The 25,406-nt window shown below is 44.8% G+C and overlaps 1 protein-coding gene and 1 pseudogene across 1 annotated transcript; both read right to left on the reverse strand.

Moving 5' to 3' along the window:
• Positions 1-1,225: 1,225 nt before the first annotated feature.
• On the reverse strand, positions 1,226-3,369 carry LOC103225876 (small ribosomal subunit protein uS10-like; annotated as a pseudogene).
• Positions 3,370-4,117: 748 nt separating this feature from the next.
• Positions 4,118-19,022, reverse strand: LOC140709441 (NBPF family member NBPF4-like). The gene is made up of 9 exons (XM_073008189.1): positions 18,681-19,022; positions 17,180-17,282; positions 16,136-16,350; positions 15,011-15,083; positions 13,363-13,574; positions 12,076-12,139; positions 11,143-11,315; positions 6,274-6,510; positions 4,118-4,323 (listed from the first exon to the last, which is right to left on the reverse strand). Exons 1-9 carry the CDS (start codon positions 18,913-18,915, stop codon positions 4,118-4,120), a joined length of 1,518 nt encoding a protein of 505 aa, XP_072864290.1. The 5' UTR covers positions 18,916-19,022.
• Between the last annotated feature and the right edge of the window lie 6,384 nt (positions 19,023-25,406).

Consider the following 25,406-nt stretch of genomic DNA (forward strand, 5'->3'; position numbering starts at 1 on the left):
GGGGTGTAGTTTTAAAAGTTCAGCTGTTCAATGAAAATTGTTGAAGCTGGCCAGTGATTATGGGGGTGCTCTATTACGTAATTCTGTCTCCTTTTTTATACTATTGAAGTTCTGCCTTTGAAGAATTAGGATAGGTTAATAGCTGAATTTCAAACTAACTCTTAAAACTTAACCAATTAGGGGTTTCCTAATTGAAAGTAACAAGGGCAGAGGACCACAGGTGCCAACCTCAGAAAGGCAGAATTGCAGGGAGAGGGAGGGAGAGACCTGGACAAAGGAATCACCCTCTGGAGACTCATGGTGAAGAGAATGAAGTAACTGGCAGAAATTAGAGGTCCTGGTAGAACAAAGTAGAATCCCAGAATGAGAACACACCTCATGCCTGTACCCAAAGCAAGACAGTATTTCCTAAAACCTCAAGAAAAATCATTTTTGGCAAGTACCTTAAATCCAGTGATGCAATCCATGTACCAAGGTAGTGGGAAAAGGTGATTAAGCAAAACTCAGCGAGACCTGATTCCCTGATGAGGACTCTGTTAAGGATGAATTCCTCTCAACAAGTGATGCCTAGGACATGCGCTTTTGCATAGCTCGTGAGCATCTATTTCATTGTGGATCTAAACCAAAAGCCAAGGTGGAGACAAGGTGGGAAACACAGGCTGTCACTGGTATATGCTTGGGTTGAACTAACACTATAAGAAATGGCAGGTAAAGAAGTCAGAGAAGAGGAAAATAATGTCTTGATTGTCACATTGACAAAGATTTGAAGATGAAAGATACAATTTAACATTTATAAATCATATATTAGTAGTGTGTCAAGTTAAAAGGGGACTAGTGATGTTAAAATGTTTTTAGTGCACTGTTAAGCATGAGCTATACAACCCTTCCTAAATAAACAAAAGGCACACACACAGACACACAAACACACACACACAGAAAACAAATCACATCAACAAGGAAATACAGTAAATACACTCTACAACATATGGTAAATATACACAAAAATATGGAAGAGTTTAGATATAAACAGGGAAATAAGAATGTTTTTATTAATCCATATTTTTATCCACCAAAACCAAACATTATACTAAAAGCTTAAAATATTATATGTAAAAAATCCACCAGGCCAGAGTGATAGGCAAAAACCTTTTAATTAAACAGATTTAAAACTTAAACATTCTTTTTTTTTCTAACAGCTGGTAATCAATTTATTAAAATAGTTGACTTAAGCATCTGCAATGGTGACTTCTGCCTCAACTTCTGACTCAATGCTGATGGAAGTAATCTGCTTAACAATCTCAGAAGGACTCTGCAAGTCAATGAGTTGATTGTGGATTTTCATCTGGAAATGATCCCATGTCTTAGAATCTTTACCACAAGTAGTTTTTCTTGTAATGATTCTCAAAGTCTTGGGAGGCATTCGAACTGGTCATTTCACTTTGAGATTCTTTGCCTTTGCTCCTCTGATCAAGTCAGCACAAGCACAGACTTTCTCCAGGGATTTTACATTGCAGCTGATTAGAGTAATTCGAATTTGGTGAATTCCACCTCCAGCTCCATGGGTGTTTTTCCGGTCTTTAAAAGCCATGGCTGCTGCGCGGCTTCCTTACCGACTTGTTCCTGGGTGACAGCAAACAGCAGTGAGCCAGGAGCAGGAGCATGCAGATCAGGGATCCGTAACACCTATGACCGCGTCTTCCTCAAAGAGCAAAACTTAAACATTCTAACATTAATAGACTAAAATTAATTTGGGATGAAAATTAAAATTTGTGCAGGGAATATTCTTTTTATGACAGAATGCCAGCAAAAACAAGTATATACTAATCATTGAGATAGAAAATTTCCAATGTACAGACATAAATATAATAATTGACACAGGCAGCGGTGATTGATGATAAAATGTTCAGAGGAAGATCGTTAGAATACACAATATTTATACTTTTTCATGCCACTTTCCAAATTAATTATAAATAAGGTGCCTTTACAAGCGAAAGATCTCCTAGACCCCTCCTTAACCAAGTGACCAGTCCTAGTATCACGATAATGGCGATGGACAAACTGGATCTTCTCTGCCCGCAGATGGGCTGAGGTAGGAAACTCACAGTAGTGACTCTGCAGTGTTCCCAGCAAAACATTTAGGCTGAATTTAATCATGAGGACATTTTCAGATGTCAGAATGTAGAACATTGAGCCAGACAGCTGACCTGTCCTCTAAAAACAAGTCCATGTCACCTCAACCAATGACAACAACAAAAAGATGAGGAGATACTTTGGGTTCAAAATAACTACAGAAGTGTAGCTACGTTATCTTTCTATTCTTTTTAAACCCAAAATGTCTCTTCTCCTTTTTGTTGTGTGATTAGTGGTGACATGGACTGTGTGAAGGAGACAGGTCAGTTGTCCTGCTCAGTGTTCTATATTCTGCAGTTATCTGGTGATTACCTCCTAAGAAACTCAGGCTAAGCATTTTCAGCAAGAACACGGCATTGTTCATACTCTGCACTGGCAGAGTCCTAGGTGACACACTGTCTCCTGCCAGGAGCTCCTGAGTCCTGTTCTCTACAGGATAGGAATTGAGAGAAGCAGGGTTACGGCCTCTCAATGCTGTTTGTCCATCTGGGCATTGGTCTCCTTAGATACTGATCACAATTGACCACAATCGGAGGGGGAAGGGCTGTGGCTTCTCAAATCAAAGGGGCCCAGTGGGTTAAAATCATCAACAGCATTTCATGGTCTTAAGTTCACTCCTCAGCAAAGGATCCCTGCAGTGTTGTGTTTGATCTTGAACTTGCTTTGCTGTTTTAGTCTTTTTCAACAAGTGAAAAAACTACTTTGATGACATCTTTTCACCCTTTTCATCCTTTCAAGTAGTATTTGGTACCTGTAGGGGAGAGGGAGAAAAAAATCAAATGAGCATCTTTGTCTCATCCTGTCTGGCTGAGTCTGGAGGGACTGCTAAGTGGTGATAACCCAGGGGCAAACTGAGCTCCTGCTGGGAGGACCAGCTGAAGGCCAAGCCTCAGGCTGGCTGAAGTGGCAGGTGCCATCCACAAGTGAGAAGAAACACCCCAGAACTTGCAGTCAGCCTGGGGTGCAGAATGTAGAGATCCCACCAACAACTGGTAACATCAGTACCTTCCTTCCTGATTAGCTCTGTTTGGAGCAAAGTGATTGCTTTTCACACTTCCCAGTGAGGATGTGCTCAGCATCAACCATGCATGCTCAGAAACAGAGCACTGCAGAAGGAGAGGACCCTTTGCAGAGAAACCCACCCCCTTACAACACCATGTCCCAGTCTTTTAAGGGAGGAGTGGGAGGGGCCCGGAAAGAATCCTGGTTGTGAGAATTAGCAGGGACCTCAGACCACATCTACGTCCAGTTCTGCCTTTCACAACACAGGATCAGTGATGCCACAGGGCTAAGATTAAACTAAGGCCACATGGGTTGCTATTAACCACCTGGGAACTACAGCCCAGCCTCAGGCCCTTTCAATAGCATTTGGAAGGAGGGAGAAAAAAAGCTCCAGTCTGCAGGTCTCAACAGTCATGAGAGGCTGTTGGGTCACCTTGGCTAGGACAGGAATAAAGTTTTACAAAGAAATATTATTTCATTGCTGCTTGTTTGGTTGGTTACAAATAAAACATGAAAAAAGAGAAATATAATCATAAGTATTCTTTCCAAGGGGCTCAGGAAAGAAAGGAAAAACAAGAGAGTCTACATGAAGTTAGCAAAGAGAGAGTGAGGACTGTAACCTTGGCCCAACTTATTTTCCCAATTCCCTGAAGTTGATTCCACACCTGGTTACACCTTAAGGCATTTTAGCAATATTCTCAATATCTAGACCAACAAAACTCTGAAGCGAGAGGGACTCCCAAGACAGTAGCAGTGGGAACAGAGCAGAGGAGTTCAGAGAGCAAAGAGCAGATAGAGATGGGAATGGAAGGTCTTGGCAGGGTGGCAGCCCATGAGACACAGAGGTAAGACCAGTCAGACGTGATAGCAGTTGCTGGAAAGAACAAATAGGGAAGAGAAAAGCAACAGGAGAATGAGCTGTCATCATAGACAGAAATAAGGAGCGAGTGCAGCTAACAGCCATAGATGTGATTACCTTCGTACCCTAAGCTTGCAGGCCAGGGAATCTGCATGCCAGTCTCCACTTGCTGAACAGCAGTTTTCTTTTGATCATCTTTGGTTTTAGGACACTTGCAGCATGAAAGTGGCCAATGACTTGATGCCCATGTGTGTTGTCAGCTGAGCCTTCAAGAGCCTCACCTTCCAGCTGGGGAGGGTTCTTCATTCCAAGGGAAAGCTCTAAACCCAGCTCTGAAAATGAAATCACACCCAACAGCGTTCACTGTCATCCATGATCTTACTGTGACTTTCTCTTCCACCCAAGAGGAACATCAGAGAAGGAAAGTGGCCTTGGGCAAGAAAGTCCAAGGGGTAAAAGGAAGCCAAGGAATACATTTTTGTATTTTCTGTATTGTTGATTTTTCATGCATCACCCAGTAATGACAAGATTGCCAGGAGGAAAAGGTGATCCCAATTGATAAACATATTCAAGAAACTTAGGATTAATAAACACAATAGCTTCCAGGTAGATACGGCAAAGGCAAGGAAATCACACTGGAAACAGGCTGTGTTTTGGGAGGGAGGAGATTCTAAAAATCAAGCAAAATCAATGTTAAATGAATATATGAGAGAAAAGAATTGGGAAGGCTAAACGTGGGATATTGATGAAAAGATCATATATATATTGCATATATATACATTTTATTAAAAACACATGCCAAATATGCATAATGTATATGACAAATGACATAAATGCATTTATTTATATATAAAAATCTATTGGAAGAAATTACACAGGGATGTGGAAGATGTTGAATTAGCATCATAATCACTAACACTATAATCTGGTCCATTGAAATTCAAAAAACTTTTAGAAAAATAAGACGAACGAGAGAGAGAAGACATGGTGAGAAACAAATGCCCTATTAGACAGCAGGGAGAAGTCACCAGGTAAAGGAGAATGAAACAAAAGGCATTCACTCTGTCCTCTTGCCTGGAGCCTGGTTAGTGCTCTGGACTCCTGGGAAAGCCAGCAGGTGAGAGTGTTGGAGCCAGAGGGGTGAGTCCTGACTGGGAATCCATGGAGAAGCAAAAGAGACATCAGTGGGAAGAAATCAGTTTAAATACTAGAAGTTATCAGGGCACGTCAGGAACTATGCATCCCCCGACACTCACTGAGCATCTTCCGTGTGTCCTCTGCAGGGACCCAGATGGTGCTCATTACCTCACGTGACCCTCCCTCCTCCTGAGGACTTGGGTCTCCTTATTCCTCAGTTGAGGACATTGCCTGACAGATGAGCACAAGGCAGCCTCGGGGGCTCCAGGAGGAGATATTGAGTAGGACAGCGAGTAGGATGAATACGACCCGGGTTTTAAGGAAATCTGAGCAGAAGTGGATCCCTGTGAGAATGAAACTGAGGATATGACTGTGGACATGAGTGGAGATGATGAACTAAATGGAGTTTCGGAAAAGACACAGATTTGTACACTTTCCATGAGAAGGTTGCCCTTTTATTCTTTTATTTCAAAATGAGGGGAAGAAACAGAGCAAGAAGCTGGATATGCCAGGCAACTGACTTGCGGGCCCAGGGTTTGTGCTTTTACTGAATGTGCCTAATATGTTGTTACTGAAAGTGCTCGATAGCGGAAAATTGACTTAAAAAGGGATGCTGACGAAGAGGAAGAAAACTGGCAAAAGAGACTTTCTAAGACAACACAGGAAGGGGGTCCCTAGAAAGTAGAGATCCTAACAGTTACTCTTCCTCAGATGAAACTGCATGTGAAGTCATATCCTAAATGCTAATTTATCAGAAAGATAACAGAATTAGATAACATGTATTCATAGATTTATTGAGTAATTTTTATTGAATTAGCCCTTTGAAAATTATCATAATTAATGCTATCAACAATGATTGAATGTAGATGTTATTTTTCAGGCATCTCAGATGACAGAACTGAGATGTAAATGCCAACACCACAAATGACTTGGCCGAGGTGAATAATGAGTAAGGGTTAAACCCAGGACCTGAGAGCAGATTTGATCCTAAACCCCAGGCTCTTGCTCACCTCACTGGGCTGCAACATTGTGGATTTCTACTTGACTCTGAGGGAGCACGAAGAGACCCCATTGCCTCCTCCCCTCACAGCACCATGATCACCAACACCCGGATTAGAGCTTCCTGGTCCCCTTTCCTTCCCTACCTTGGAGGGGCCATTGCTTCCCAGGATCAGCGTTGGCTGTGAAGCTGCAGGTGGCGGAGGAAACACCCCGCCTGGCTAAGCCATAGCCACAGTCAAACCCTTGATCCAGCTGCAGTCGCAGACAACTGGGCACCAGGGTTCTCGGCTCGGGCTGTGCCTGTGAAGCCTGCACCTCTGACAGGTGGTGGCTCAAGTCTCCGCTCCAAGGTCCGTAAGGACAGTCCGCCTGGGTGGGAGCTGAAAGGAGAAGGGGTTTCAGTAGGAACGCTCTCACTTTTCCCTTTGTTAATCAAGTCCAGAACACCCATCTCTGGTGTCCCTGCCTCTGAGGTGAGCCACCCAGTGGCCCAGGCCACAAAGACAGACATCATGTAAATGGGTGATGTCACTTCCTGTCTGTGCCTGGGGATGCTGAGATGGAAAGTACCCAGGCTGGATGTCCCTGAAGTGAAAAACCCCCACTTCAGCCCAGACGGCTTTGGATTGGCTAACAAGGCCATGCTGATTATTCTGTTATTATTAATCTCCATCCTGCAGCCTAGAAAGAATGTTCTGGAGAGCCTTCAGAGCATAGGAAATGCTGTTTTTCTCAACACACAGGAGTATAAGAACAGGGGAGGACTCAGAGCCTCCAGGCTTTGGGAAGGAACCATAGAAAAGGTTTTGGGACACTGTAGACCAGCAGTCTCCAAACTTTTGTGCCCCAGGGACTGGTTTCGTGGAAGACAATTTTTCCTTCTATCAGGGGTGGGGGACATGAGAAGAGGGAAGGATCATTTCGGAATGAAACTGTTCCACCTCAGATCATCAGACATTAATTAAATTCTCATAAGGAGCGCACAATCTAGATCCCTTTCATGCACAGTTCACAATAGGGTTTGTGCTTCTATGAGAATCTAATGTCACCGCTGATCTGACAGAAGGCGGGGCTCAGGCTGGAATGCTCGCTTGCTGGCTACTCATATCCTGCTGTGTGGCCTGGTGCCTAACAGGCCCAGGACAGGTAGCTGACCACAGTCCCGGGGGCTTGGGGCTCCCTGCAATAGACCAAATACTACATGAGGTGAACTTTTTAGGGTGCTGGAACATTTTGAATTTCCGTTGCCTATAATTACTTTACCACCTACCCACACATATACATCTTGTTGCCATATAGTGGGTGTCCGCAGCCATAAGCAATGTTGTAGAGGGACCAGTCCCCTCACGGACACTTAGGGGCCACAGGTATTACCGATCAGCGTGTGTGGTTCTGTAGGGAGATAACACCGAGCACAGTCCTCATCTTACCCGCTCCTCCAGTGGGGTCCGGGCAGCACCCCTCATAAAAATTATCGCTATTTCCACAGGAAGAGGAGATCACACTCGCAGAAAGTGGACTAAGGAAAGACTTCTGGTGGCTTCACGCCAGTCCAGATCTGCCTCAGCAGAGGGACGGGGCCTGCAGGGCTTGATCCACGTTGCTGCAGGGCTCCTCTCTCTCCTCCCCTCTGCACATCCTCATTCTCATCAAGATTTCTCTAGGCTTTCTTAAAAATGCCTTCCGTGTATCTGTTCTCCTTCATCTTCCTGAGAGCACAGTGTATCAGACTCATTACTGATGCCTGGCTTCATGCATGCTCCCAACTGTTATCTCTGATTCTGCCATCTTCACACTAGCAATTGTCTCAGTGATTTTATTGCCCAGAAGTCCCATTCTTTCCGCGTCCCTACTCTGCTTCTGAAAACTCTCCACTGCACAGCGTGCAACTCTCCCCCCTTGCCCTGCCTTTGTGCTCCTTCTAACTTCTGTCCCATGTTCCTATCCAGCATCACCTCTCACCACTCCCTCATACAGACTCTTCCCTGGAGTCAGGCTGGCTCCTCCCCGGCACAGCCCTGCACGGTGTCCCTTCCAGCTTCTGGGACTTGGTGCCCCTGAGCCCTTCACTGTGCCTCATGTGGCTTCCTTAGCTGCTCAGGGCACAGTTTACTGATCATTAACCATCACTCAGGACACTCAATGCGACTTCATGGGAGTTCATATTGGGCAGATGGGGAAACATCTCAAAAGGACAAATCTGGCTGGGGAAGGCTGGTCAAACCCAGGCTTCCCGTTCTTGTCCTCTGCATGTGTGATTTAGAATCAATGTCTAGGAATATTTTTAATTCTAACTACTTAATTTCGTTAGGTCCTCTTATCTCTCTTTTTCAGAATACTAAGTCTTCTTAAAATTATACTTTGAATATTGTTTGCATTTTCAGGAGAAAATGAAAAACATGTTCTCAAACTTCTGAAGTACTCTACATATTATTAGCTGAGGAGGTGGGGAAAAGTCCTAATAAGTGATCAGGTTATGATTTAGGTTGTATTCTGGCTGATTCTACTGTGACTTTCCCTGAAGCGAGAGGATGGGTGGAGCACATCAACTCCAGCACCACTGCTGGGGTCACAGCTGTGCACAGTACAGACTCTTCACAAGTTATCATCGGAACCCACACACAGATGCCTCCTGGTGTAATTGAGACAGTGCATTCATGCATGTCAGCCTGTCTGCATGGATGAATGTGGCCTCTCCTGGCCCATGTTTCATGACGCCCTGGCAGAGCCGGCCCATATCACAGGCATCTCACTTCTGAGACATGTGTGTGAGCATTTCTCTTCCTCCTCATGGGAGCCTGGTCCTGGTTGGGGTCTGAGACAGAGCCCAGTAACTTTACAAGGGCTCCAAGACTGCCATGTTAAGAGCAGAAACCCACATGATACAGGGTGGGAAAAGACCAGCACCTTTCATTCCCTGAGAGCCTTCTGGAGCTGTAGGTCCCCCTGGAGGGACTGGAGGAGCCACTGGTTCTGCTCACAGACAAAGGGCACCAAGGTATTTATCACTGGGTTACACACGCGAGGGGCTACAGAAGTTCTTTGTACCAGGCCAGCAAATTTTGTGTTTCAGCTTGAAATTATTTCCAACAAATTTGCTACAAAGGGAAAATGCTTGAGCACTCATCCTAGCTGAGTCTCTGAGAGATCCCACTGTAGAGAAATGACAGCAATTGCACCATGGAGTCACGCAGACATGGGGCCCATGTTCTCACTGTGACTAGTCGGGGCATCCTGGGTGAGCAAAGAGAACTTGCTGAGCCTCAGCATCCTCAGCTCTAACATGAAATTGCCACCACCCACTTGCAAGTGCCCCATGAGCACTGAATGGTTTATAGCAAGGACAGAGCTTGCTTGGCCAGGGGCAAGGCATATAACAGGTGCAAGGGCGATGTGTATTTTATTTCATTTTATGAATTGCTGTGGGCCAGCTGCGGTGGCTCACACCTGTAATCCCAGCACTTTGGGAGGCCGAGGTGGGTGGATCACATGAGGTCAAGAGTTCAAGATCAGCCTGGCCAACATGATGAAAACCCATCTGTACTAAAAAAATACAAAAATTTAGCCTGGCATGCTGGCAGGTGCCTGTAATCCCAGCTACTTGGGAGGCTGAGGCAGAAGAATCGCTTGAACCCAGGAGGCGGAGGTTGCAGTTAGCTGAGATTGCGCCACTGCACTCCAGCCTGGGCAACAAGAGTGAAACCCCGCTGTCGTGGGGTGGGGAGACGGGGGAGGGATAGCATTAGGAGATATACCTAATGTAAATGATGAATTAACAGGTACAGCACACCAACATGGCACATGTATACATATGTAACAAACCCGCACGTTGTGCACATGTACCCTAAAACTTAAAGTATAATTAAAAAAAAAGAAAAAAAGAGTGAAACCCCATCTCAAATAAATAAATAAATTGCTGTGATCCTAAAAAAGCCTTTGCTTATTTGAAACTCAAGGGGAAATGAAAAACACGAAAGAGGATGGTTCCAGCAGGAAAGGTGTTTACTGACCAAAATAGAATGGAGGACAAAAGTTTCGGTCACTACTCTCATGACAAAATATTCAGATGGGGGACACTACAGAGTTACTTGCTCTTTCTACAAGAGTTTTGATGGGTAAAACTAACAATCCACATGAAATTCCCAGAATAATGGTACAAAAAAAAACCAGAATGAATGAGAAGAAAAGAAAATTGTTTTTTTTCTTACACACCCTATGAAACAGCGACCTCAAGGGGCACTTGCTCACAGGAAGGGTTTGCCGGAGATCATGGGGATGAGAACCACTGTGCTTTGCTCATCAGTTAAGCCAGCACCTGACCAGGGACACTAGCTGTTGATGGTTTACATGAGAACATAGCACTGAGACAACACATGATTGAAACCACAAACCCACACATGAAAGAAACCACGGGGCTCTACAGAGGATGCAAACCATGGCCAGGCATGGAGGAAGGGATGCTAACTGCTTCAGTGGAGGGAAGCCACCTCAGAGGAGGTAGTAGAGAATCTGGCTTGAAACATAGGAATCACGAAACAGCCTCCAAAATAATGGGGGAAAACTGCTGGCACAGGTGGATGGCCAGAGAGAAGGGCGCTGTTCAGGATATGTGATGAGAAGGGCACTGTTCAACATAATGTCTGAAAAGAGAGATGCTCTATCTTAAGGAATGAAGTCTGTTATATAAAATTCTCCAGGTGAGCTGTTGTGGCTGAGAGTATGCAGTGATCCCTCATCATTCCCCTCTCTGGCCTGTTTTGATACCTACCGCCTGCTCTTGTGAGAAGGGGTCGGGTGACAGAGGAATCACCTGCCACAAGAGAAAGGGGTTCCACCCATTGAATGTCTAAGCTTAAAACTGGATCCAAGAACCAGATTCAAAACACTCTGAATTTACAGGGCCTGGTTGCAGAGATGATCCATCTCACCCGCACAAGTTACAGGAAACAGAATATATAGAGGCTGCCTGGGAGAACAGTGGAGCTTTGTGACCTTCAGGCTGGAGTACTCACAGGCTACATCAAGAGCAGAGCAGGCGAGCTGATCCTCCAATGAGCACAACGTGCTGCTGTAAGGCTGCTGGCAGTCAGAGAGGTCATGGGGAAGTGAAGGAGTCAAGTAAATTTCATCCAGAGAGTCCTGCGGGACGTCCTGCTCCTCCACCTCTGGCAGCTCTGGGCTCAGCCTGGTGGGTGAAGAACACAGAAGATAAACATCAAAGGGAAGAGAAACCACAGTGCCCAGCTAGTTCTACAGAGAGGCCAACAAGAGGGGCCAGAGGAAGCAAAGGATAGTCCCCTCAGAGAGAGAACAATCCTTCTCTATCTCCAGCAGGAGAGAGAGCAGCAGGTGCTCAGTGTCCTGGGCAGACAGTGAGCTGGTAAGGAAGGAGACGGAATGATCCCTGTACCAAAGAGCTGTGACATGGCACACGCAACAGGCCCCTGTGTCTTCATAGACTGATAGAGTTACTGTGACCTCAACATCTCTTGTTCTCAAAATTTTAGCATGATATAAATTGTTTGTATTTATATTCCTGCTCCCAAATATTTGCAAATATAAAGGGAAAGAGGCAGATATCAGATGAGCATCTCGAGTTCACTTTAAGCCAAAAAGACTTAAAGTGAAAAGGAAACTGCAGAAAATGTGCTTGATCGGTTCAACCAAGTCAACTGAATAAAGATTAGTATAATTTTGAAGGAATTAACAAGAGAAACAAATACAGGTCTAAAATGAAAAGAGGCCACTTCATTAATATTCACTAGTAATATTAATTTTAACTAATAATCCTGCTTAATAATTATTCCACATTGATAATCTTAACATTGCTAATATGGCTATTTCATGGTTGGCTGAATGAATGAACAGGTATGTTCTGTTTTCCCTGGATCTGGCATCTCCAGATGTCAACAGTAAGTTAAATGTCCACAATTACTCAAAGTTACCTGGGGCATGGTAAGTCTTGATCTTCTTCCTCTTCTTGATCTTTTTCAATTTCTGCAATTAGTCAGACAGGGACAGACACATTAAGATGATTCCCCTATTCATGTAACAATCCACTGTCCAATCCTAAAACAGGAATATCAGTCTCCTTGGCATGAGAACAGGACACTGTGACAGATATACTTTATGAGGCCTGAGGGTCTGTCCTGACAGAGATTCCTTTGTTTTCATCCCTGAGCCTATGGGTGAAGTATTCCAATTCTGGTACATCGTTATCCCAATATCATGTGTCCCAAATTTGTGCAAAGGGTTATGCAATATTTTTCCAATCAATTTAAAGCAAATGCCCCAAACAATTTCTAGGAGAAAAACTGCAGTATTCAGCCCTGTCTCATCAAATACCCAGCTTGTTCCTGGTTGCAAGGATTTTAGACACTGAAACTAGAATGAAGGAGGAAATCTACAAATCCATGAGTCAAAATCACAATTGTGTGAATTTGTCACATCTGCCTGGGTCCAATGTCTTGAGAGTGGGCACAGGTGTGGTGGTGAACACTTGTGGTCCCGGCTACTCAGGAGGCTGAGGCAGGAGAATCACTTGAATGCAGCAGGCTGAGGTTGCAGTAAGCCAAGATCATGCCACTCCGCTCCAGCCTAGGTGACACAGTGAGACTCCGTCTCAAAGAAAAAAAAAAAAAAAGGAATCTGCAATGCTACAAAGAAACATCACATCAGCCATTGATGGGGTGGAGAACCAGGGCCCAGCCTTACTTTATGGAAACATATCAGCAAGGTAAAGAAGACATGTTTCCGTCCAGGTTTCAAGGTGACTGTGCAGCTAAGCAAGTTAACTTAAAGGAAATCAAGACTGAAGCTGAGAACACTGAAACCTGGGGAACAATATCTCCAAATACAAAGGAAAGGCTGCCAGTTTCCTTAAAAAGGAATAGAAACTCCATGGACATTGTTTAGGGACAGATGAATAATTACACATGATGAGAGATACTGAATCAAAACTGGGAGGCCTGACAGGTACTTCCTTCACAACTCCTGCACTCAGGTGAGTATGAGTTTGTCACACTTGCCGGGGGTCCAGTAACTTGATACTGGGCCCAGGGAGACAGAGGCATGACATGGGTGGAGCAGGAGAGGAAAATTCCCTGATAAATGTATTTAGTGTCCCATCCTAGTTTTTGATTCAAACCAATTTGTGTGTATAGAGCCTATCTTCAGAGTTGATCTTCCTCAGCCTAGACAGAGGTACCAGGCACAAAGAATACAGAGGCTACCTGGGAGAATGTTTAGAGCTTCCTCCCCTTCATCATGAGAAGGTTCACTGTCTACAGCCAGCGCAGAGTCAACTTGGTCTTCCTCAAATGTGATTTTGGTTTTCCTGTGAGGCTGTCTGGAGTCAGAAGGGCCGTGGCTATTTGAACAAGTGAGAGCACATTCCTCCAGTAAGTCCTCCGCGAATTCCTTCTCTTCAGCCTTCTGCACCTTCCTGATGAGCCAGGTGACACAGACATGACAGAAGATTAAATAGAGAGGGATTGGACTCCAGGGAGTCCTAGCTAGTTTTGACAGGAGGCATAAGAGAGTGGTCCCAGAAAGCAAACAGGAGGTTCCCTTTAAGAGGGAACAGGCACTCCTCCACTCTGTGCAACAGGGCATGGCTGCTATGGGAGCCAAAGAGGAAGACAGTAGTTGGTGTTCATTGTACTGGGCAGATAGGGGCCGAGGAGGATGGAGACTCAATTATCCCTGTATGGTACAGGCATGACACTCAGCACATACAGAGAACCATAACAGCTGCCACATCCTGTGTCTAAGCTGGGTTGAATTTAACATACTGTGGCCAGGGGAATGCAGGCTTTTGGCCCATTGTAGTTGCCAGAGAGGGTGTGCCTCCTAGACCTTTTTCATATTTTACCATCTATTATTTACCGGGGGAACCCCCCCCCCCCCGATAGTCAACGTGGGTTCTTTTCTATTTCCCTAAGCATAGGCTGGTCTGAGAAATAAAGGGAAAGAGTACAAAAGAGAGAAATTTTAACGCTGGGCGTCCGGGGGAGACATCAGATGTTGGCTGGTTCCGTGATGCCCCATGAGCTGTAAAACCAGCAAGTTTTTATTAGCAATTTTCAAAAGGGAGAGAGTGTATGAATAGGGTGTGGGTCACAGAGATCACATGCTTCAAGGGTGACAAAAGATCACAAGGCAGGAGGTCAGGGCGAGATCACAAGGTCAGGGCAAAACTAGAATCACTAATGAACTTCCATGTCCAGCTGTGCATGCATTGTCATTGATAAACAAGGTTCAAGAGCACAGAACCAGTCTGACTAGAATTTGCCAGGCTGGAATTTCCTAATCCTAGCAAGCCTGAGGGCGCTGCAGGAGACTAGGGCGTGTTTCATCCCTATCTACATCTGCATAAAGGCAGACACTCGCAGAGCAGCCATTCAGAGGCCTCCTCTGCGAATGCATTCTTTTCCCAGGGCTGTTAATTATTGATATTCCTTACTGGGGAAAGAATTCAGCAATATTTATCTTACCTGTTTTTGGTAATAAGAGAAATATAGCTCTGTTCCACCTGGCCCACAGACAGTCAAACTTTGAAGTTATCTCCCTTGTTCCCTAAAAATCGCTGTTATCCTGTTCTTAAGGTGTCCAGATTTCATATTGTTCAAATATACATGCTCTACAAACAATCTGTGCAGTTAATGCAATCATCACAGGGTCCTGAGCTTACGAAGATGATGGGATTAAGAGATTAAAGTAAAGACAGGCATAGGAAATCACAAGAGTATTGACTGGGGAAGGGATAATGTCCATGAAATCTTCACAATTTATGTTCTTCTGCCGCGGCTTCAGCCAGTCCCTCCGTCCAGGGTCCCTGACTTCCCGCAACAATTATTGCTCGTGATTATTCAGTGTTACCTGGGGGCGCATGATTCCCGTACTTTCTCAGCCTCCTCAACGTAAACATCGTCATCCACATCTTCATCATTTTCTGTGAATACAGAAGTGTTCGTTCAGATATTTCCTACTTCACACTCTGCAAGCACAGTCAGCCCAATGTGCACAGAGACATGAACAACTAGGCATGGGTCACCGTTCAGCTGAAAGCTCTCATGTTTTATCTTTAACAAAATGCCCTGGCGTCGTTTCCTGATCCATCAGGCAATGCATTTCTGATCTGGAGGGCCACCATCAAGATGTGGCCAAATATTGAAAAGACCTTTTGGTCCCCATATCACTGGAGGCTTGTGCAGCCTCTCTCTGGCCTTTGGCAGCTGTTTCCCCCATCCCGCCACAGATCTGATTCCCAGGCACGGGCTTGGTGTCCTGTCACAATTCACATTTAGAACATAATTCTTTCTCTTAGGAGAGGACAAACAAACTTGTCCCACAATCTTCTATACATCAGGGGACTTCACAGGCCCTCCAAGTGGCTTCTGCTGTGTTATTCAGGGACATTCTCTGCATGGGGAGTGCTCCAGTCTGAAGCCCTTCCTACCACCAAATGCCCCCACATCAAGTGCCTTCTCCAACACCACATGGCAAGGGGCTTCATCTCATTTTGAAAAGCAGTTGTAAGTGTTCCCACATTTGGATGCTTTAGGCCCTTGCAAGAGACAATTTGCCTGCCTTTGCAGACGGAGAGAAACCCAGGGAGGATAAATCAATCATTCACCGACAGTTACTAAGGACATTGCTGAAGATAGAGCCTGGGAACCTTCATTCTTAGTCCAGAGCTCTTTTCACTCTAACAAGTGCCCTCCCATCACAGCCTCCTTCCTGTCCTTTAAAACTAGATAGATGCTGCCTCTTGTTCCAAAGACCACCTTCCATCAAGGAAGGAGGGATATTTGCAATACTGTGACCTCCAACCCCATGGGTTTCCCAGCTCTGTTCTTACCCAGGAAGTCCTGGTCATGTCATGGCCACATATGTTTAGTGGAAAAAAACACCACCAATACAACTGTCATTGTGGAGGTCTGGAGGTCTGGAGTCTCTCATAAGCCTGGGGTTTTGGGTCATCAGGGCCTGTGGCCACCTTACCTGCGCTGAGTTTGTGGATGAGGTACTCTGTTAGCCTGCAGCCCTCAGCCAGCTGCTCTCGGAGATCCTGCCCCTGGGAGTTGTCAGGCTCATCCGGAGGGAGGAGGGCCTGGAGATGCTGATTCAATGAGCGGGAGGCATTTCTCCCTTCACGTAACTTCTCCCTTAACCGGGCCAGCTCTCGTGACTGAGAGTGAACCAGGACTTTATATTGCCTAAGGTGACACGGTAGAGAAAATTTAGTAGTGGAAAGGGATGAGTGATCAGTTCTAATACTGCAACAGAGATTTCTGAGACAATGTCCTCAAGGAGACCTCCAAGCAGAAGGTCAACACATGTTTGGGGAAATGCCTGTGGCCAAGAGAAAAATAATTTTTTACAGGCTTCCTCTATATCAGAGAGTGCAACTGAAAGATCCTCGACAATGTTGCGTTCATCTTTCTCTTTTGTAAACAAAAGTAGGTCTTTCTAAATCAGTTTCAAAAAGACATCCTTTCAGTTCCTCACCCTGGCCACAGACATTTCCATGTGAAAATACACATAGTGCATCTTGTGGCGATTAGATACAAAGCCATGTACAGAAATGAGGCCAGGTGCAGATGGGGATGGGGCAAATTGAAAAGACAAAAGAAGAAAAGAATGACAGGGTCGAGAAGGCAACATTGATTGAGTGAAAGAATGAGACGCCGCAGTCAGTCAGGTGGTAATTGTGACTAAGGGTAAGTGGGGTGGTGATGGTGCACCATTTTGAGTATACTGAATGCTGCTGGGTTGTTACCACTCCTTTGGTTAATTTCGTGTTATGCAAGTTTCACCTCAACAGTTACTTGTTTGAAAAAGAGAAAACAAAGTTCTGAGAAAAAACTGCAACCCATAACTTATTATTATCCTGTTCTCTGATAAATATGTGTGTGTCGTGAGCCTGCCATGGCAATTCCTGCCCTTCCCCTGGCCCAGCTTAGCTCTTACTTCTCCCCGCTGAGCTGCTATACTTCAGAGATTTACACACCTGCCCACCTGCCTGCCCCCACGGGGCCCCCTCACCTGAGCTCCTCAGCTTGCCCAAGCTGCTCTACAAGCTTCTCCTCCTTGACCTGCAGCGCATCCCTCAGCATAGATTGTATGAGGTCTTTGCATTCTTCATACTCTGAGAAAAGACAGACACGCCTGCCTCAGTGAAAGGCTGGACATGCTGCTGTGGTCACTGCCTACAAGGCAGGAGGCAGGTCCATCCCAAGGACAAAACTATCCCCAGTATCCGACTCTAGGCAGGGATTTCCACATCTTTACTCTTCGGTCTCCCGACTTTCTGGCATCTGATCCTCCAAAATTTAGAGATGAAGAGAGAGAAACTCAAGGGCACACCAACTAAGTTGACAAGATGATTCAGCCACAATGAAGTGGAGTCAGAATTCACAGCCCCTGAGGTCTGACTCTGAATCCTGGGCCACTTTCCCAAGCCTTCAGTCTCTCCTGTAAACACTGCACTGGGCCATGAAGTGATTTTCCGTAGAGTCGGGAAGGCCCCTAGGACTATGGGACCGATGGTTTCCCTTTTACTGGGAATTTCAAGCACAACTATGTCAAAGATTTTAAAAATACTCTCTGGATAAATTGCCTAAAATATGAAGCATAAGACCATAAAGCCATGAAGGAAATATGCCCAAACACTAATCAAGTTTCTGTTAAGTTAGAAACAGTAGAATGAAGAACTAATAGTGCTTACTCTGTGCCAACAACTGTTCCAGGAGGTTTACAAGAAACAGGTCATGTAATTCATTGCAGCAACTTATAGAGGTAGGTATTATTATAGTACCCTATGGATGGATGAAGCAGCTGAGGAACAGAGAAGACAAGCAACTTGGATGGAGCCCAGGACACTGGCCCAGGGTCCCTGCTCTACATACTGCTACCTTCACAGAGTCTTGGGTGCCATCTTTCTTCCTCTTTAGGAATAAGAGCCAGTGCCCCAGGAAGCAGGACTTCCCTCTCACCAGGGTACTCCCGCCTCTTGATGCTGTCACTTATAGATACCACAGGTTCCATTAGGAGCAGAGTTCTCTTTAAGCTCCTCAGCAGGGGTACTGTGTACTAACACCACGTTTCCCCCAGGGTCCCCAGAACAGAGCTTTGCCTATTGGGCCTCAACAGAGACTTGAACTGAATGGAAGTTCATGAGTCCCAGACATTTAGACCAACAGACTAGATGCTACTTGTCTGCAGAATCTTTTATGGTTCAGAGAGGATTCTAGTAACATGATTTAGCCTCTTGCTGAGAAAACAGGTGGTGCCGTACAGGTGTCAGAAATCAATAACTGGGATTTGAACTCTAGTCCCACCGCCACCTGACTGCAAACATGGAAAGTTGCTAAATAATTTGGTACCTCTGTCTTCCAACCTTAACAAAATGTTAAAATTCCCATTTCTGTTTTCCTAGAAGTATGGGAAGGAAGAAATTATTTTTGATAGAGAGAGCATTTAGTTTCTCAGAGAGAAGACAGGACATCATTCATCACTTTCGTGATGGTGAGCCTATAGATCTTACTGTATTTGTTCTGCCAGCTGGCCAGGAAGCAGGCCACTTGAGTTACAAGAAATTTCTCTTTGATGTTTTTGAACTGCTGTTTCTTCTTTGCCAGCTGGGGTCGCAATTTCTCGTTGATTTCTAGAATGTTCATCTCTGTCTTCTCACTGGACCAAGGGCCAGCAGATACCACCATGCTGACGTTTGTGGCAGAAGAGGTGGAGCCAGGGACTGGGGAGAAGAAACGCAAACACATGATGGGTTAAAAACTGGTGAAATCAAATGGGTATAATCAGGACTGAGAGATGTCAGTAACTGAACTTCTTAACTTACTGTTGAGAAAAACGTGATCACTCCCCACAGCACTTTAGAGTCCTTAACTGCAAAAACAAGGTCTGATGAGCTCAGAGCTGAAGGCACTGCCTGTAGCTCAGACTCTGACAAGAGTGAGGGAGGTAACAGCCAGCGTGCCAGGTAACGGTCTGCAGTTGCAATAACAGAATTAGAAGGTGGGGGTGTCATGGAATCTTAGGAGCCCTGTGTTCCAATTGCCCAGGCTTTGCTGAAACACAGGCGCCATGGTCTCACCTGAGGTCACCACCAATGGGGATCAATCCTTCAGCATTCACTCTCAGTATTCGTGTACCCTTGTGACAATGGCACAGACCCATCTCTTTCCCAATACATCTAAGCATATTCCTCACTGTTCATCTTGTGTGTGTATAAAATCATCAAGGCAGAAATAGTTTCCCAACAGGTTATATTTTCTACATGGTAGTCATGAAGTCACTCACTCCACCTTCTCTTATGTTAAAATAGAATTTAAGGCTTTTCCACAGTGTAAGATATCAAACTTTTAGACTGCCATGATATCCTCTGGGTCTTCTGCAGTTTTTTCTGTATCCACTAGAAAGTGAATGAATAATTCACTTTTTTAAAATGTTTTATTTCCTGTCTCAGTATTCTTCTTGCTGCATCCCATTGTTATTTCTTTTTTCTTACTGGGGCACCATCTTGGTTTTTCGTTACATTTAAGACCAGTTTGAAATTCCTATGTCCAAAGCTCTTCCTCTGTGTGGGATGATTTGTTTTTTAATGTGACTGAACACTACATTTCATACTTGTCACTTATGGATGTCATTCTGGGCCCACGAGAGCTCTTTTCAAGGTATCAAGTGATCAAAATCATTTATACAGGGATCTCCTGAAAACACATGTGACCATCTATCTTGGGAAGTCTTGCAAACCTGATACTATTTTGTTGTTTTCATTCAGTTTGCCCGTATATTGAAAACAACAGGGCCATGAACAGTTCTTATGGAATACTGCTTGATATATATTTTTCTGAGTTGGACTAACACCACTGATGTGTGGTTGCATTCCACTAACAGAACATGGCAACATCAAGGTCATGGTCTTGGTGATAGTAGTTGGTAGTTGATGATCCTCAGTGTTGCTGTGCAGTAGGTGAGTTTGAGGTGAGAGGAACGAGTAGGAAAGAGTGGTCCCCTGAACCACTTTCTCAGCTTTCATCCCCACCTAGGTTTTGTGAGCCTGGAACTTGGGAGACTGTTCTGTAGCCCGGGTCTCCTCAGTTTGGCTGCTGGACTAGCCTGAGTTGAAGGTGCAGTGGGTGTGACCCTGGGCTGCCCAGCATTCATGTGGAAGTGAAGGAAGGAGGACTGGATCAATCCCATTTGAAAGCATCCCTCTCTGCAGCCCCCACCATCCTCCGACTACACTGTATAAGGATACTGCTTTGAGATCTATCAAAGGCTTTAAGTCAATGTATTTTCTGGTGTCCGGGAGACCTGACATTCTGTGGCAGAATGAAAATCTGTCAAGTTTTTTCATTTAAAAAATAATGAAACTGCAGGTTCACAAAGTTACGTGGCTTACTTGAGGTCACACAGGGATGAATTTTGAGCACTGCCAATAAAAGCAATCACAACAATTATTCAGTAATTATTCATGGGATACATAAATTCAGTAAATATTCATATAATTATTCAATAATTATTCATTGACCAATTCGTACCAGGCATTTTGCTCAAAACTGCACATATTTGGACATCATATCTTCATCATAATCCTTAAGGTAATGCTATTATCCATAAGAATCAGCCAAGAAACCTGAAGAAGAGGGATAGCAAATCATGTATTTGGCCGTATTTCCATTTTTTTGGTTTTTGTGATGCTGGAAGAATGACCAGAATGAGTCACGGGAAGAATATACATTCCCGTATTATTTTCCAAGTCAGAGATGTGCCCCTAGAGTACTGGGACCAAAATTCAGAAGTGTCTGCAACCTTTCTTTAACAGTATGGGAAATAACCTCTATCACCTGGAATTTCCCTGGAACTTTGGAATATACAATAGAAGTATGAGACCTGGGTCTTCCCTTGACTGTATTTAATTTACTCTTCTATGGAATACCAATGATTCTCAATAAGACTTTTGCCTTTTTATAATCACAATGTATGTTTTATGAAGAAGATTTTACTGTTTGCTCTATTTAGAAAGAATAAATATAAGCTATGGTTTAGGTTTTATGCCCTGGACTTAATATTTTTGTGATTTCTGTTTTGAGATTAAATTCTCATGTAAATAGAAAAATACCTGTTATTATTTATAAGAGCAAATTATTGGTTTGAGTTTTTGAAGTCAAAGCACAAACTTTTGATTTTATCTTTGTTTGTCCTCATCAGTGCCACTCATTGTCTCTTGGTATGACCTGGTCGTGCCCCTGCACTTACCTTTGTTCTGCTGAACCACCTCCATGCACTGTCCAATTCCATCAGTGATTCAGGCTCCTCCCAAGGCTGCCTGAAATGGGCACAGGGATCAGGATGTCAGACACATTCCAGACACAAAGCCAACCCATACTGTAGAGCAGGCAGCTGTGTTCCCCCTTCCTGGAGTTGGCAGCGATGTCCCAGGACAGGAAGGAATGCTTTCACTTTTAACAGGCAGTCCGTTCTTCATGTCTCAGTGCCTCTCATCTAGTGAACACAACTGTCCTGAACATGAATGAACTTGCTAAATTTCTGGTTTCTTGCTAGGAGGCTAGAATAGATTTATAAGACTTCCTTATTTACCTATGTCTGCTGAAGTCTGAATTCTTAGCAGTATGATTCCTTTTCTTGTAAGGATCAGCTTAAGGAAGATTGGCCCCATTGCCATGCGAAAGAGGTAAAGTTAATTTTTACTCAAAGCATACTTGAATTTGAAACTAGGTCTTCCACTGTTTCAAAGTTAGACTGTCACTGCCTCAGGCGTGTGTCCTGAAGGGCTTGTGTCTCTGCTGTACTCAGGATAAAGTTATTTATCATCATGGCAAGTTATAATTAATTTGCCATAATATAATTAATTATCAAGATAAAGTTGTTTATCATAATGGCAAGGACAAATTTAGAAGACTTATTAAACTTACTTCTTTATTTCCCCAGCTGGCCAGGAAGTAGTCAGTAGCTACTGATATCATTAGTGTCCTCTGAATACCTTAGCTGTGTTAACTGCTTTGACTCCACATGGACCTGAGGTGTTGGCATACTATACCTTGAGATGCTGAAATATGGCTGAAGTCCAGGATCACTGGCCCAGGACAGGTCATCCAGCTGTTGAAAACAATCAGAAGGGGAACCAGGCCATCCACTGAGGTCATCTCATGTGGCATGGGCCACTGGTTCCAATGAACCCACCATCACTACACTTCTCATGATTCACTGGTCACTAGACTGAGAATTCTATGAAAGCTGGGATCCCATTTTACTCATCTCTCTGTTCACAGTTCTTAGCTAAGGGCCCAGCATGGAGGGGCCTCTCAGCAGTGTTCATCAATGATTGAATAAAAGTGATTGCAAACCTCCAATCCTCTCACCTACATTTTCTGTCCCACATGTCTTGTAAGGGATGCTCTTTCTCTCAGGATGCTGCAAATCCCCTTCCCTGGAGAGGCACCTGCTTTACACCATCCATGCCCCAGGATCATCCCCTGTGGAAGCTTAGAGGAAGACTAGTCTGTCCTGAAAATTTTCTCTTATGGTTCGCCCTGTCATTAGGAGCAATGCCCTTGGGCATACCCTCCCATCCTCTGGGCTGCTACAACACCTCAGTTTGGTAGAACTACCATATTTTGTTGAAATGATCTGCTTGTGTTCTCCCACTCACTGGCTTGAGTTCCTTTGGAGAGACATTAAATATCTGACTCCCAAATACTTAGCACAGCATAAAGAAAATTAAATATCCAGTAAATATTTATGAGAAACCTCCCTCAAATGTAAGGACAGAAGAATATTATTAGGATCAGTGATTCATATACAAGCAAGGGACACTTACTCTGGCACCTGACCCAGGGCAGAGCTGTTTAATGTAAGAATGGATGTCTCCAACCCTTCTCCCAGCATGGTTATTCCCACTAACCCACACTGACCTGAAGAGCATCCACTGCTACGGCAGTCCCAGGCTCAAGACTCCTGGGTCTGGGGCGGGGGCTCACGGTGGCATCCTCCCCGTCTTGGAGTTGCTGCTGCCCCTCACTATAAACCAGCTCTGAGTCAAGAGAGTAAGTTTCTCTCTCAGTCCCCACTGCTCAGCTCACGCTGCTCCCTGAGAACCTGGATGATGGTGGGCATTGCCCATTTCCCCTGAAGCCTCTGACCCAATTTGTCCTTATCCTCCCCTTCTTTGGTTTTCATTTACCAATGGCTTGTGGTTATTCTCTTCCCCTAAACCTGCTGACTTTCTTTCTTCCATCTGTTCCCTCAGTTCTGGGCTTCCAGGGTGTGGACTCAGCTCAGGCTCCTGCAGGAGACACACAGAATCAGGTCTCAGCTTCAGGTCCTGGGCAGCGTTAAAAACCATCTCTGTTCCTCACAGACTCAGAGAAAACACAGCAGGAAGGGACCTCAGAGAGGACCAATAAGCCCCTACCTTGCTGACAAGGAAAGTGAAGCCAAGAAAGACTAAGACTCTCCCAGGCTCCCTCACCACATGGTGGCAGCAGATCCACCACACAAGCCTTGGCCTCAGCCTCCCTGTCCAAAGCACCTAACTCACCCTCCAGGAACTCACTGCTGCGTTTCAGAAAACTTTGGATCAAAAATAGCAATTTCCACTGTGAAAACAAAAATGGTAAAAGGGCATTTCCTTGGACAAATCCTTTATCACGGTTCTGTAGTCCTAGTATTTATACTCGGTCAGTTGTCACTCGCTGGCTGGTAGATTGGGGCAGGGAGCACATAAGGATTAAATAGTGCTTGACACAACCTGCTTTCCCGGCCTGGGATCTCAGCCCCTCCATTCTTTTTCAGAAACTTTCCTCTGCTGTAACTGCTGGAGAGTCCAGGCCCTCATGTGGGTCATTTCTCGATGAAGATCCCTGTTATTTTCTTCCTCTCTTGAAGGGCAGAGATTGGTTCTGGGACCCTACCGTCCTAGGTTTTCTTCTAAGCCAGCCAGATCAGCTGAAAGCAATCATGACTGAGAGAGGTCAGGTCAGCGAAGAGAGTCCCAGAGGAGCAGGGGGTCACAAGGACAGCCCCTCATGGAGATGGTCAGGACCATGACATGGGCAATATCTGACCAATTCTGCTAGGGAAGATGCGCCAGGGATTAAGGGGAGGATGCTGCCAAAAGGAGAAAGGTGAAGAACCAAAGGAGTGCCAGAAGAAGGAAAATAAAATGATTTGAATAAAGATAGAAATGCAGAGCCCAGAGGCAAAGCCCCATGTCACACACAGAGGGTTAGTTCCAGGCTGTGGATCCTAATCAACAAATTCCTGCTGGATTTTGCTCAGCCCCATTTCAAAATGGTTTTGGATCAGTGGCTGTTCCTTCCACTTTCCCTCTTTTTGAACAAGAATCACTAGTATTGTTATTCTATGACTGTCCCACCATTACACGTTGAGGGCAGATAAGCTTTGTTCAGTTTCACAGGTCAGCAGAGGTAAGGGAATTATGTCAAGGATTTGTACTTGGGCCAGGTGCAGTGGCTCACACCTGTAATCCTAGCACTTTGGAAGGCCAAGGCGGACGGATCCCCTGAGGTCAGGAGTTCGAGACCATCCTGGCCAACAGGGCAAAACCCCATGTCTGCTAAAAATACAAAAAAAAATTAGCTGGGTGTGGTGGCACATGCCTGTAATCCGAGCTTCTCGGGAGGTGAAAGCAGGAGAATTGCTTGAACCCAGGAAGTGGAGGTTGCAGTAAGCCAAGGTTGTGCCACCGCACAGCATGGGCAACAACTCCCTCAAAAAAAAAAAAAATCTGTACTTAATGGACAGAAGCCTCATTCACGCTTGGTGTAGATGACTTAGATGAGATTTTAAACTTTTGATCAGATTAGATCTACATGACATTTTTCACTTTGAACTAATGCGTTAATGACATGAGACTTGGGAACCTTAGGTGAGAGGGTAAACGTATTTTGCATCTGGGAGAAACGTGAATGTCTGGGGACGAGAAGTTGAACTGTGATAGGCAGAATTTCTAAAATGGTCTCCAAACATGCTGTACCCTTATCTCTGGAACCTGTTACAGTGATGAGACATCATTCCTGTGATTATGTTGTTACATGGCAGTTATATGACTTTAAAGAGTGATATGGTTTGGCTCTGTGTACCCACCCAAATCTCATGTTGAATTGTGATCCTGACTGTTAGAGGTGGGGCCTGGCAGGAGGTTATTGGATCATAAGGGTGGTTTCTAATGGTTTAACACCATCCCCCAAGTGGTGTCTCATGATAG

Source organism: Chlorocebus sabaeus, chromosome 20 (assembly GCF_047675955.1).
Source record: "Chlorocebus sabaeus isolate Y175 chromosome 20, mChlSab1.0.hap1, whole genome shotgun sequence".
Taxonomy (NCBI): domain Eukaryota; kingdom Metazoa; phylum Chordata; class Mammalia; order Primates; family Cercopithecidae; genus Chlorocebus; species Chlorocebus sabaeus.